Source organism: Anolis sagrei, chromosome 7, assembly GCF_037176765.1.
Source record: "Anolis sagrei isolate rAnoSag1 chromosome 7, rAnoSag1.mat, whole genome shotgun sequence".
Taxonomy (NCBI): Eukaryota; Metazoa; Chordata; class Lepidosauria; order Squamata; family Dactyloidae; genus Anolis; species Anolis sagrei.
Window position 1 is genome coordinate 29,175,531 of NC_090027.1, and position 13,971 is coordinate 29,189,501.

Sequence of the window (13,971 nt, forward strand, 5' to 3'; positions counted from 1 at the left end):
GTAAACCTTCAATTATTTCTAATTACTACAATTTTCTCTACTGCTGGAAAAAAATGAATATTTTGGGCAATATTCACCCCATATTTGAGCATGCCAGTGTTCGAGAGGATTTTTCTGCATTGAAAAACCCTGTTTGTTTTTGCAAACCTCCCCCCCCCCCCCCCCCGCATCCCCAGTCTCCTGCACAGAAAACATTATTTCCTGTGAAAGACATGTATTTTCAGCATTAACAAACACCTGTTTTCTGCACAGAAAAATCCTCTGGAATTCTTTGCAAAATCTTAGTGCTCTGTTGTCCTTTCCAGGAAGCTTACCTGATTGTTAAGGAGCCCTCAGTGCTGCAATGGATTAAACCCATGTGCCGGTAGGACTGAAGACCAACAGGTCGCAGATTTGAATCTCGGGAGAGCGCGGATGAGCTCCCTCTGTCAGCTCCGGCTCCCAATGTGGGGACATGAGAGAAGCCTCCCACAAGGATGATAAAACATCAAAACATCTGGGTGTCCTCTGGGCAACATCCGTGCAGACGGCCAATTCTCTCACACCAGAAGTGACTTGCCGTTTCTCAAGTTGCTCCTGACCCACACACAAAAATTACCCTGATTGTTAAGAAACCATTTTGTAATTTTTTTTTGGCTGGAAAACTACTAATAGTAGATATTCTTTCTAATTTTGGAACCGTGCTCTAGTTGAACAGTCTTCTCTGCCTACATTACAGTTGGGTACAAATGGCAAGTGCCATAGTGTAACTGTTATTTCTGCTAACCTCCATGTTGCTGCTCTCTTGTAGGCCGTGCCAACCTTCATGACAAGGCATCTCTGCGCATTGAACAAATTCGCTCCGAGGACCAGGGCTGGTATGAGTGCAAAGTGCTCATGCTGGATCAGCAGTACGATACGTTCCACAACGGCAGCTGGGTGCATCTCACCGTCAACGGTAGGTATAAGAGCTCCCTTGGTTGAGGGTGGTTCCGCATCAACAACATTTTTTCCCCATGCATTTGCCTCTGATATATTCATTTCCATGCAGTTTTTAGTTGAAGCATCATAGGAATCTTCTTTTGCACCAAACAAATCTGGTATTGCCTGTTTCCTGAATCATAGCCATTTTGGATTGACTTCTCAGTGTCTCCTTGGGTTCAACTTGTTATTTGAAAATATTTTTTGCTAAAGTTTCCACCTGTTAGTCTCAGCTAGTGTAAACAGATCAAATCCATGGAATTTATTTATTTATTTATTTCGCGCATTTCTACCCCGCCCTTCTCAACCCCCAAGGGGGGACTCAGGGTGACTTACAAAAGGCACAATTCGATGCCAACATAAAGAATAAGATAAAACATATATAAACAGCAGTTATAAACAATTAAAACAATCAATTATACATCATAATCAATAAAACCAATGTAATGCTCAACGTTTGCCAACTCAGAGTCCGTAAATTCATTCCACATTGTCAAATCCTATCAATTCTAGTTGTCATTGTCCTTTGTCTATCTGCCAGATTACCATTGATCTTCCACTTTTGTTAACTTTACTTTTGCACATTTGATTATTCATGGATTGGATTATTCATGGATTTGATTAATATATTTTCTCCATGAATCTCTAGGGTCTCTAGCAGGACCTAGAGTAGTGGTGTCCAACCTTTGATCCTCCGGGAGTTTGGGACTCCAACTCCCAGTAACCCTGGCCAGCGTGTCCACTTGGAGGACCAAAAGGTTGGACACCACTGACCTAGAGCTTCTTAGACAGAACACATCTCTAAGTATTTGTAGGTCTTCCAGAATGATACTATGGTCAACCTCTACTGAAGATTCTTAGAGAGATGTTCTCTCAAAGTTTTCTTTTATCCACAGGTATCCCAATTTTGTGGGGACCTGTGGTCCTAACCCCAGTGAATGTGTGAGGCTGACTGTACATTGCTTTAATGGATATATTCTAGTTGAGACCAACAATAGGATTTAGATCAATATTTGTATAGACTAGGTATTTCATATGTACAGTGTCTTCCATGGGTCTAGATGCTAGTAGCTTCCATCATCTACTCTTTCAACCCAAACTAGATGGCCATATTCAGGAGCCCTCTTTTGCAAATCTTATCAAGTCTTAGGAGCCCCCGGTGACACAGTGGGTTAAACTGCTGAGCTGCTGAACTTGCTGATCAAAAGGTCACAGGTTCGAATCTGGGAAGTGGTGTGAGCTCCCGCTGTTAGCCCCAGCTTCTGCCAACCTAGCAGTTCAAAAACATGCAAATGTGAGTAGATCAACAGGTACTGCTCTGGCGGGAAGGTAACGGCACTTCATGCAGTCATGCCGGCCACGTGACCTTGAAGGTGTCTATGGACAATGCCATCAATGGACAATGAGCAACAACTCCCAGAGTTGGACACGGCAGGACTTAACGTCAGGGGAAAAAATTACATATCAAGACTTTATCTGTTCTCCTCTTTCTAAGAAAACTTGCAGAAAGCCAAACTAACAAGGATGCAAGAATATTCTAAATTATAATCTTTTTAGGTGTCCAGTGATGGGAAGATAATGGAATCAGATAGAATAGCATCTAAATGAAGTTTATTTTGGTTCCCCTGCCCCCTCTGAAGAGAGTAAATAATAGAAATGATAAATATGAGTTATATACAAGGCTTCGGCTTCTATACTTGATGTTGAAATGCCCCCCCCCCCCCTTGGTAAACTGTCTATTTGGTAACACTGCGTAGCCACCTAAACACTGAATCAAATTGACATTTATAGAGTAAATCATGGGAGGCTGTAATCTTCCTTCAGCCACACTACAAAATCCGTTTTCTTTCGCTCTAGTGACCATGGATGTATTGACGTATACAATCGTGCTGAATTTCCTTCCATGTAGCAGTCTGCCTTCTATGTGTCCATTTTTGTCATCTACCTTTCACTCCATCTATTCCCCGGCATTATTTTTTCTATATGATAATTCTAACAGCCAAGTCTAGTTGTTTGCTGCCATGTATAAAGGTCCTTGGTACCAGTCTGAGTCTTGAATTGTCTTGAGCTCAGTGTCAGAGACACAGGAGATTGAAAAGGCTAGAAGTTTACAGCAAACGTGAAGAACCTCTGTCAGCTTATGGGTCAAATTCAGTTCAGAGAAATTCTCTGCTACCACTTTGGGGTAGTAGATGGTGCCAAAGTCAAAACCTGAATGAAGAAGGATCTTTCAGCTTAAACCTCTTATTGCCAGTTACCAAACATTGGGAGAGGCATTTCAGTTTTTTCAAATGGATGGGAAAATGCTTCCAGAGGGCCAGGCATGTAGCCGGGGGGGGGGGGGGGGTAATGATACAAAAGGTTTGCTAGTGTAGACCCTCTTTCACTCAGTCTCAGCCCCCCCCCCCAAATCAAACTCAGCCCCCCCCCCCCCCCATAATCAAATCAAAATACTGGCTACAGGCCTGCAGAGGGCTGTCCTGGGCCCCCAGATGAAGTGTATTTGGACTCAAAATCTGAATTTCTCTGTTTATGTTTGGTGGATAGAACGCCAAAGATAGATAGCAAGGTGGGATTGAAAGGAAGATTTTTAGGACCGTGGACTGTGTATTGCCAGCAAAAAAGTTGTTCCAGTGAAGACCAAAGTCTATTTGATGAATGTTGGTGTCTAGCTCATATTCCATCTATACTGTAGAACTAATGCAGTTCAACGCTCATGTCTCAATGCTTTAGAAGCAGTGGAGTTATAGTTTGATGAGGTACCTGCACTATTTGATAGATTACAACTCCTATGATTCCATAGCATTGAGCTATGGCCGTTAAAGTGGTTTCAAACTGCATAAATTCTACAGATACAGCCTAATCTACACTTAGATGCAGGCCCTGGTAGGGCGGGTGCTTTGGGCTCACACACGTGGCAATCGATCTGAAAAGCAGACTTGGAGCCGATACCTGCTCCTATCATGTTGTTGGAGACATCAAGGACAATATGTGCTGTTGAATGTCCTTCAGTTAAAATCTCTATGAAAGGGAGCATGTATTGATTCAAACTTCCTGATAAGGCAAACAGGTCTTGATTCAGGATCTGGTATCTTTTTGTCATTGTTCTAATCACCTTCTTGCTCCTTCATCTTCAAAAGAAGTTTCCTCTCATGATCCATGCCTAGCAGATGCATAGGCCAAGAGTCCTTGAAAACAGATGTGTTTAGCTGGAATCCTCTTGATGCACTATATCAGTTAAATATACTGGCTTAGCTGCTGGAAGAAAAAAAAAAGCTGTGTTTACAGCAAAAAGGGAGTAGTTGTGTGCCTTCAGGGTAAACCTTGATTTGTTTAATCTACCAGCTTTCAGTGCGGCCCCTGATCTGTGTCTACTGAGCCCCCAAAATTGGGAGGACAGATATTTGTTTTGGGTTTTCTGGTGCCGAAAGATTCATTTTATTTTGACCCATTATTGAGGGAGGGGGGTCTCACCAGGCTTCCCTTCCCAGTGTGCACTTTTGGGTGGGGTTTGCCTCACTTTCATCTGGGGAGTTGAAGGGTTCCCTGGCTGGGGCTGAAGACCCATCACGTTTGCTGCTGGTAGCCTTGCTCCACAACCCAAAGCACAGGCTCAAAGTGCCCGGGACTGCCAGGGCCTGCATCCAAGTGCCAAGTAAGGAGCACTGCTTACTCAACAGTTGGGTGCAAGCCCTGGTAGGCCTGGGCATGTAGGCTCAAATCACCCAGGCCTGCAAGGACCTGCACTCAAGCGCCAAGTGAGCAGTGCTCCTTACTTGGTGCTCAGATGCAGACCCTGGCAGGCTCGGGTGCTTTGGGCTCACACACATGGCAATCGATCTGAAAAACAGACTTGGAGCCGATACCCACTTCCATCTGCCTTTCCTATCAAGTTTACTTTCATTCCAAGAGGGACCATCTCATTCTGTGCCATCTGAATTATTATTATTATTATTATTATTATTATTATATTATTAACTTTAGTTATACACCCCACTAACATCTCCCGAAGGACTCATGCGGCTTACAAAGGCCAAGGCCACCAACAAAACAACAGCATACAAATACAACAGTAAAAGTAAAACTCATAAAGCAAATAATAAAACATCAAGCAAAACAATAAAACACTAAAAACAATGACACCATGACGCATTTAAAACCTAAGGCTGGGCCAAATGTAATGGACAAATTTAAAACGTGCTGGACATGACAGGTGAAATGTAGAGGTTTTTGGAGGTAGGTGCAATGTGCAGACAATCCTAAATCTCTAACACAGTGCATTTGGGACATGATGCTAGGAGTTTCCTATTCTGGAAAGGCACACTGGAACAGCCAGGTCTTCAGGCTCTTCCTAAAGACTGCTAACGTTGGGGCTTGCCTGATATCCTTGGGGAGAGAGTTCCAGAGTCGGGGGCCACCACAGAGAAGGCCCTGTCCCTCGTCCCCACCAAACATGCTTGCGACGCAGGTGGGATCGTGAGCAGGGCCTCTCCAGATGATCGAAGGGATCGTGTGGGTTCATATAGGGAGATGCGGTCACGCAGGTAGGCAGGTCCCAAACCGTTTAGGGCTTTGTAGGTGAGCACCTGCACCTTGAATTGGGACCGGAAGATGAACAGGAGGGTTGACCTCTCTCTGTAAGGAGCACCAGTTAACAACCTGGCTGCTGACCATTGGACCAGTTGGAATTTCTGAGCCGTTTTCAAGGGCAGCCCCACGTAGAGCGCATTACAGTAGTCCAATGGACAGAACAAAACGAATAGACAGAACAGACAAACGAAAACACAAATCATATGAATAATACAGATACCGGGTTCATGACTAAAAGAGACTAGAGCAAGGTTCTGCATGAGGGTGCCAGATTTTGTTTGCTTTTCCTTTTGCTACTATTGTTTCACTAAGTGAAAGAGTACGAAGGCTGTCATAGTGGACCACTGAGTTTTTATTCAAAATTCCTACTGAAAGCGTTCTGATCAAAATAGCAAATGGAGGACAGAGTTTTTTTGCCATAGTGGACAACGAAAAAGATGCAGATTGCAAGTATGCCCAGTGGGTGCCCGATGCCTGGGAAATGGAAGGAGTTGAAGGGCAGGGGCTTCACTTGCTAAAGAGGCAAAGAATCCTAAAGAAAAATGGCAGGAAGTTTTCATTGCTGGAAATAGCATCAGATCAGAAATACAGGAAGGTGAGAGTAGTCATAGCTCACTGTTTTGGGCAGCAGCGTGGGTGGGGAAAATTGCTCAGGGAAAGGTGTGAAGACAAGACAGTGACCTAAGAAGAAGACATCTGGTGTTGATTTAGGAGCTAGAAATAGGAAATCATTAGATCATATTTCTGAGATCTAACTAGGAAGAGAATTCTGGGATCTGCAGTTTTAAAAAAACCCTGACTTTTCCAAACTCCTCTCATGCCCCTGCTTTTCAGTTTTTTTATTCCCTTCTGTGGGCAAGCTGGTGCATCATACCTAGCGTGCTTTTCAAATGAGTGCTTTTGGAAAAAAGTTGTTGACTTCTTTTTTCATGTCATAAGTGACTTGAGAAACTGTAAGTCACTTCTGGTGTGGGAGAATTGGCCATCTGCAAGGACATTGCCCAAGGGATGCCCGGATGTTTTGATGTTTTACCATCCTTGTGGGAGGCTTCTCTCATGTTCCCACATAGAGAGCTGGAGCTGACAGAGGGAGCTCATCTCCACTCTCCCCAGATTCGAACCTACAACCTGTCGGTCTTCAGTCCTGCCGACACAAGGGTTTAACCCACTGCACCACTGTAGGTTCCTAGTTGATTAGTAAAATTGGACATTGAAGGGTACCTGGCTGTGCTCCCCTTGCATCTCATCTCCTAACTCCAATTTTCTCAATGCATTCTGAGACTGTTAAAAATGCTCATGATTTGTCCAGTGTGATGTTCTAACAAGCTGTCCCAATCTTTGGAGAGATCAGCAATGCTAAAAAAAATGGAGATGGGGAGAATGTGCAACCAGGAAGCGGAGAGAAGAAAGTTGCCTTGTTAAATGGCTCCCCTCTCGCCTAACAAGACGCTGCCTGAGAGATGGAAGGCGCAGACCTTCAGGAGAATGAACAACTTGGCCTCGTTAACTTTTAATAAGAGCTTTGCACTCAACTGAGCATCCTTTAATGTGCATTTCTTGAACTATTAGGCCTGCTCACTGAGGCAGGCTCTTCCCCTTCTTGCCATGCAATTCCATGCCATTTCTGAGCCCTGGAACAGTGCCTGGGTGAAGCAGAGGGCTGGGCTTTGCTTTATAGTTGGACTCTGAAGAACATCAGGGGCTCGTTTTAAAATATATTTTTTAAAACCATTGCTCTTTGACTAAGCCTTTCCCTCTCTAGAACATGTCGAACACTGCCATACTTTCATTTCAGAGGTGAAAGGAAGGAGCATGGATTGCTTTGTAAAAGAGTTAAAAACTTTTTTTTTCTCTCAAGAAGGTGATGTTGACTTTTTCTTTGTCTCCTACCATTTTGAGAAATGTTTGACTGGATGGCTTATGTATAAGAAGGGGGTAGACATTGGAAAAGTTTTTAGACTTCGGGTCCTTTAATCAGCATGGCCATGGAGGATTCTGTGAACTGCAGTCCAAAATATTGGCTTTACCAAGCTTTTGGGGTGTTTTGGAGTGTAGTAATGTTTTGTTGTGTTACAGGGATTCTTCAATGCCTTAAAGACCAATTGTCCTCCCACCTACACTGTAACATACTACAGTAAACAAATACTTATCTGTATAAATAAAAATGTAATGTTCAATGTATTGTCGAAGGCTTTCATGGCCGGAATCCATGGGTTGTTGTAGGTTTTTCCGGGCTATATGGCCATGTTCTGGAGGCAATTTTTCTCCTGACATTTTGCCTGCATCTATGGCCAGCATCCTCAGAGGTCTCTGAGGATGCTGGCCATAGATGCAGGCGAAACATCAGGAGAAAAATTGCCTCCAGAATATGGCCATATAGCCCGGAAAAACCTACAACAACCCAATGTAATGTTCATTTGTGGGATTAACAGAACTCAAAAACCACTGGACAAATTGACACCAAATTTGGAAGACACCTAACAACCTAATGTATGTCCTTCTCTCAAAAAATTGATTTTGTCATTTGGGAGTTGTAGTTGCTGGGATTTATAGTTCGCCTACAATCAAAGAACATTCTGAACCCCAACACCGATGGAATGGAACCAAACTTGGCACACAGTTCTCCCATGACCAACAGAAAATACTGGAAGGGTTTGGCGGGCATTGTCCATTGGTTTTGGAGTTGTAGTTCACCTATATCCAGAGATCACTGTGGACACAAACAATGATGGATCTGGACCATACTCTACATGAATACCCAATATGCCCAAATGTGAACACTGGTGGAGTTTGGGGAAAATAGAATCTTGACATTTGGGAGTTATATGTGCCGTCGCGCCTGGGGGCTATTATTCTCAATAAAGGAGGGATGGACGTGGCATCTTTCCCCCAGGGGATTGCTTCTTGCCCTTCTATAGGAAACTGGAACTCCCAAAAACCTAAAACGCTGTAAATAGCTCAAGATAAGTTTTATTTATCACAAAATCATTTCTTCAAAGCAATGAGCTGGAAAACTTTAGAGGGGTGAAGGAAAACATACATTACAGTCTCAATTAGTCCTGGGTCCAAGGGGTTTGAAGCTGAGAAGCGTCACCAAGTTTCCTCTTTCCTCAATGGCTGTGAATGCCGGAGCAAACCACAACCCCAGTTCAGATGGCCTATGTTTTGAAGATTCAGGATCTTCCTTTGGTGCCAAAAGAACCGGCTTGAAGGTGCCTGGGTCTCCTCAATAATTGTCCAGGACGATCTGGACATAAAGCATGAGTCCCAGGGGTAAAAAACCTCAGAACTGGTGCTAAGAGGTAACTTAAATCAGGGTCCTTTAGAATCAAGTCTTTTACTCATGTCCATGTGGTATGAACTCTGATGGCAGAATGAAAAGAAAAAGGAAGTTCTCCCCCCTTGCAGGAAGAGGTGGAGCCAAACAGTACTGATTGACAGCTACAAGCAACCAATCCATACAACTATAAATAAGCAGTGTAAAAAGGGGCAGGATTAAGCATGATACAAGAGTTTAAATCTTGCAACTAACCGTTCTATACTTAGGTGGCGCCACTTGCGCCGTCACATTGTAGTTGCTAGGATTTATAGTTCACCTACAATCACGGAGCATTCTGAACCCCACTAACGATAGAATTGGACCAAACCTCCCACACAGAACCCCCATGTGTCAGGGGACGGCTAGTCTATATAAATAAAAATGTAATGTTCATTTGTGGGAGAAACATAATTCAAAAACTACTGAAAATTCTAAGCACCTCACCTCAAACTGCACCACTCAGGGTGCTATTGGACAATAGTACATCTACACTGTAGATTAGAATGATAGAATCTTGGAGTTGGAAGAGACCTCATAGGCCATCCAGTCCAACCCCCTGCTAAGAAGCAGGAAAATCGCATTTGCACCCCCAACAGATGACCATCCAGCTTCTGTTTAAAAGCTTCCAAAGAAGGAGCCTCCACCACACTCCGGGGCAGAGAGTTCCACTGCTGAACAGCTCTCACAGGAAGTTCTTCCTAATGTTCAGATGGAATCTCTTTTCTTGTAGTTTGAAGCCATTGCTCCATTGCATCCTAGTCTCCAGTGCAGCAGAAAACAAGCTTGCTCCCTCCTCCCTATGACTTCCTCTCACATATTTATACATGGCTATCATGTCTCCTCTCAGCATTCTCTCCTTCAGGCTAAAGATTTCCAGCTCTTTAAGCCACTCCTCATAGGGCTTGTTCTCCAGACCCTTAATCATTTTAGTTGCCCTCCTCTGGACACTTTCCAGCTTCTCAATATCTCCCTTCAATTGTGGTGCCCAGAATTGGACACAATATTCCAGGTGAGGTCTGACCAAGGCAGAATAGAGGGGTAGCATTACTTCCCTGGATCTAGACACTATGCTCCTATTGATGCAGGCCAAAATCCCATTGGCTTTTTTTGCCGTTGCATCACATTGTTGGCTCATGTTTAACTTGTTGTCCATGAGGACCCCAAGATCTTTTGCACACGTACTGCTCTCGAGCCACTCATCCCCCATTCTGTATCTTTGCATTTAATGCAGTTTGACACCACTTTAATGGTTCAATGCTATGGAATAATTGGAGTTGTAGTTTCACAGAATTCCTAGCCTTCTCTGTCAGAGAATGTGGTATCTTACCAATTGCAACCATAACATTGAACCATGGCAGATAAAGTGGTGTCAAACTGCATTAATTCTGCAGTGAAGATGTGCCCGATGCCCTGGTGTTTAAAGTGCAATAATAGGGTTTCAACTGTGCAGTGTGAAGTGCTAAGTGGGCCTGTATTGGATTGCAGTCTAAACTGCCTTGTTATCTGCTGCGTATGAGGGATTGTGTGTCAGTTTTAATGCAGACACGACTTCTGGACTAAGTAGGTCAGTGCTATAGTTTCAAAGCTCCTGTTTTTAGAATTCTTGCTGTTCATTCTAATTTGATCAGGCCTCGTTTTTCCTCATCCCCCACCCAATCTGGTCGTTCTCTATCTCTTAGGATAGAGGTGAGCAACTGCAGAGGGAATGGGGCTAGTTCCTTCTCCTTCAGCAACACTACTTGCTTCTACAGGTGGCAACACTTCCAGGATTCAGCAAAAAACATTTTTTTGTGGTTTTCCTGGAGTTTGAAGGATATAGTACGTGTTCTGTCACACGCTGGCCTGTAATCCTTTAGAACAGGATGTGCAACCTTTGCCCAGCAGAAAGCCAGGGGCCCCAAAGAGAAGTTCTCAGAGGGTTTCCGCCACAAATAGTCTTTAGATGGCTTGTGAAGTATAACAAAGTCCTTTATTAGTGAACAATAAAACAGAAACTTCTCTTGTCTTCAGTAAAGATAAACAAATGATTCCAGGCTTTTATGCAACTAGTAGCTTCCTAAACTTGCTCACGAAGGACAGGCAACTGTCTTCAATAACTTCTTCTTTACTTTAAAGGAAAGTCCCCCTTTTAACTTCTCCCAGGTTGACTGTAATCTAACCCTTACTGATGTGGACTCCGCTACTGGGTCGAACTGCTTCTCGAACGCCGAGTGGACCTACCAGTAAAGGCTTAGATGTTCTCCAGCTGGAGTTCTTTGGTCTTTAGGGCTGTTTCCCTGGAAATTTTTGGAGACTCTTAAGACTGTTCTCCCCCGGAAGGTCTTAAGGGTTGAAGCTTTTGTACAGGGGAAACTTGCACATGTCCTGTACATTAGCTTTCCTTGCTGAGACTAACTAAAAAATGGCTCCCTTCCCTTCCCAATTGCAAGGGGCTGGACCAAAACTCAACGATGATGGATAGGTGACTTGCCCTATGACTGCAACCAAAGGAAGCCGCCTATCTGCAGAGTCCCTGAAACCTAGGACTGCAAACAAACATTTAATACAAAGCAAATAAAGTTGGAGCTCCTGGTACAGCCGTACCAGCACAGTATGAACTAACCCATAGTATCACTGACTCCAATTGGAGGGATTCAGTCAGAGCCAATCTCAGGTGCTAGAGTTGTATATTTTTTCTGTGTGTAGGATGAAAGTTTATTTCAGTTCCTAAACCTATAGGACTGGCTTGTTTGGCCCAGCTGGTGCATGGTTGCAGAATCATATAGTTAGAGATAGATAACAGTAATTCTTACTTCCCCCATTTAGTATGTAGAGACGGAATTTGTATAGAACATAAACCAACTCAATCCCTGCTTTATTTCTAACCGTGTCTCTAGAGTTCCATTCACCATTGAAGGGCAAGTCGTCCCCTCCTTCTTGCCGTGTCTTTTATTCAGATTCCATTTGAACATAAAGAAGAACTTTTTGACTGTGAGAGCCATTCAGCAGTGGAACTCTCTGCCCCGGAGTGTGGTGGAGGCTCCCTCTTTGGAAGCTTTTAAACAGAGGCTGGATGGCCATCTGTCAGGGGTGCTTTGAATGCAATATTCCTGCTTCTTGGCAGGGGATTGGACTGGATGGCCCATGAGGTCTCTTCCAACTCTATGATTCTATTATTCTCTTTTGAAATGGTCATATGACTGGTCAAATAAATAAATATTATTTTACTGACACAAAACCATAGTATGTCACAGCAAATGAGAGCTATATGCTGGATTTTGTATCACAAAATCACAAGTCGAACACTTCCCAAGTGTCTAGGACTGTGTGATGTATTTTTGAATGATGTGTGTAGATCCAAGTAAGGTGGCCTTTTGCAGTTGACAGATCATGATTTTGTCAATGTTTATTGTTTGCAAATGACGGCTGAGATCTTTTGGCACGGCACTCAGTGTGCCAATGACCACTGAGACCACCTGTACTGGTTTATGCCAGAGTCTTTGTAGTTCGATTTTGAGGTCCTGATAACTGAGTTTTTCCTGTTAATTTTCCTCAATGCGGCTGTCACCCAATATGCTGCCATCAATAGTCCAAACTTTTTTCTTTTCCACAATCATGATGTCTGGTCTATTGCGTTCCAAAACTTTGTCAGTCTGGATTTGAAAGTCCCACAGTATTTTTGCATGTTCATTTTCCACGACCTTTGCAGGTTTATGATCCCACCAATTCTTTACTGCTGGCAGGTGGTACTTGTGACATAAGTTCCCATGAATCATCTGGGCCACAGAGTTGTGTCTTTGTTTGTAGTCCGTCTGTGTGATTTTCTTGCAACAGCTGAGGATATGATCCATGGTTTCATTAGCTTCCTTGCACATTCTGCATTTTGGGTCATCAGCTGATTTTTCAATCCTGGCCTTGACTGCATTTGTTCTGACGGCTTGCTCCTGGGATGAAAGAATTGGGCCTTCTCTCTCCTCCTTCAGTGTTCCTTCCATTCGTGAGCCATAACCTTATCAACTTTTCCTTCAATTTTCATTTTTCCTTCTATTATTATTTATTATTATTATTATTATAAACATAACAAGATGAGTTCACAGCAGACACTCTGCTGGCTGTTGTATTGGATCACACATCAGACACTTCCCAAGTGTCTAGGACTGTGTGATGTATTGGTTAATTATGCGTGCAGATCCCAGTAAGGTAGCCTTCTGCAGCTGCAGATGGTAAGTTTGTCAGCACCGATTGTGTTTAAGTGCATGCTAAGGTCTTTAGGCATTGCACCCAGTGTGCCGATCACCACTGGGACCACCTTGACTGGCTTGTGCCACAGTCTTTGCAGTTCAATCTTGAAATCCTCATATGTCAGCTTTTCCAGTTGTTTCTCTTCAATCCTGCTGTCACCTGGGATTGTGACATTGACAATCCAGTTCTGTCTGTCTGAATTCGGAAGTCCCAGAGGATTTTGACGTGCTCATTTTCTGTAACCTTTTCCGGCTTGTGATCCCACCAGTTCTCTGTCACAGACAGATGGTATTTGTGGCACAAGTTCTAATGAATGATCTGAACAACGGTGTTATGCCTCTGCTTGTAGTCTGTCTGCGCAATCTTCTTGCAGCAGCTGAGGATGTGATCTATGGTTTCATCTGCTTCCTTGTATTATTATTATTATTATTATTATTATTATTATTATTATTATTAGTTGGAGATAGACATTTCCCCCAGACAGTGGTTCCCAGGATTCTAATCACATATGGCCTGTGTCCAGCTGACCAGTGTTGAAAGGGATCTAATGGTGCATTGCCTCCCCAAATAAAAATTCTTATTTTTCACAGAGTTTTCTTGGCAAGATTTGTTCTGAAGGAGTGTACCTTTGCCTTCCTTTGAGACTGAAAATGTTTGACTTGCCCAAGGTTATCCAGTGGGTTTCCATAGTTTCCAGAGTCATTGTCCAACACTAAAATCATTACACATTCTAGCTTTCCCAAAGCCAGTTTCTTTAAGTCCCCACATTTCTAGCACTGCAGAGACTTAAAGTTTAGTTGTGCATTGCAATAAACTGTTTAGGCAGCCAACAAAAGGGAGGAAGCAACATTACTAAGGGAATGAGAAGACCAGAAATATAA

The 13,971-nt window shown here is 43.3% G+C and overlaps 1 protein-coding gene across 6 annotated transcripts in view; it reads left to right on the forward strand.

The window, feature by feature from the left end:
* The window catches only part of IGSF9B (immunoglobulin superfamily member 9B), a 167,803-nt gene that overhangs the window by 66,635 nt on the left and 87,197 nt on the right, over positions 1-13,971 (forward strand). For all 6 annotated transcript variants that reach the window (XR_010910245.1, XM_060787082.2, XM_060787083.2 and 3 more), the window contains exon 3: positions 791-937. Coding sequence is in view for 5 of the 6 variants with exons in the window: in XM_060787082.2 (XP_060643065.2) it covers positions 791-937 (147 nt within the window). In the remaining variant the exon portion in view is untranslated. The remainder of the gene's footprint in view (positions 1-790; positions 938-13,971) is intronic.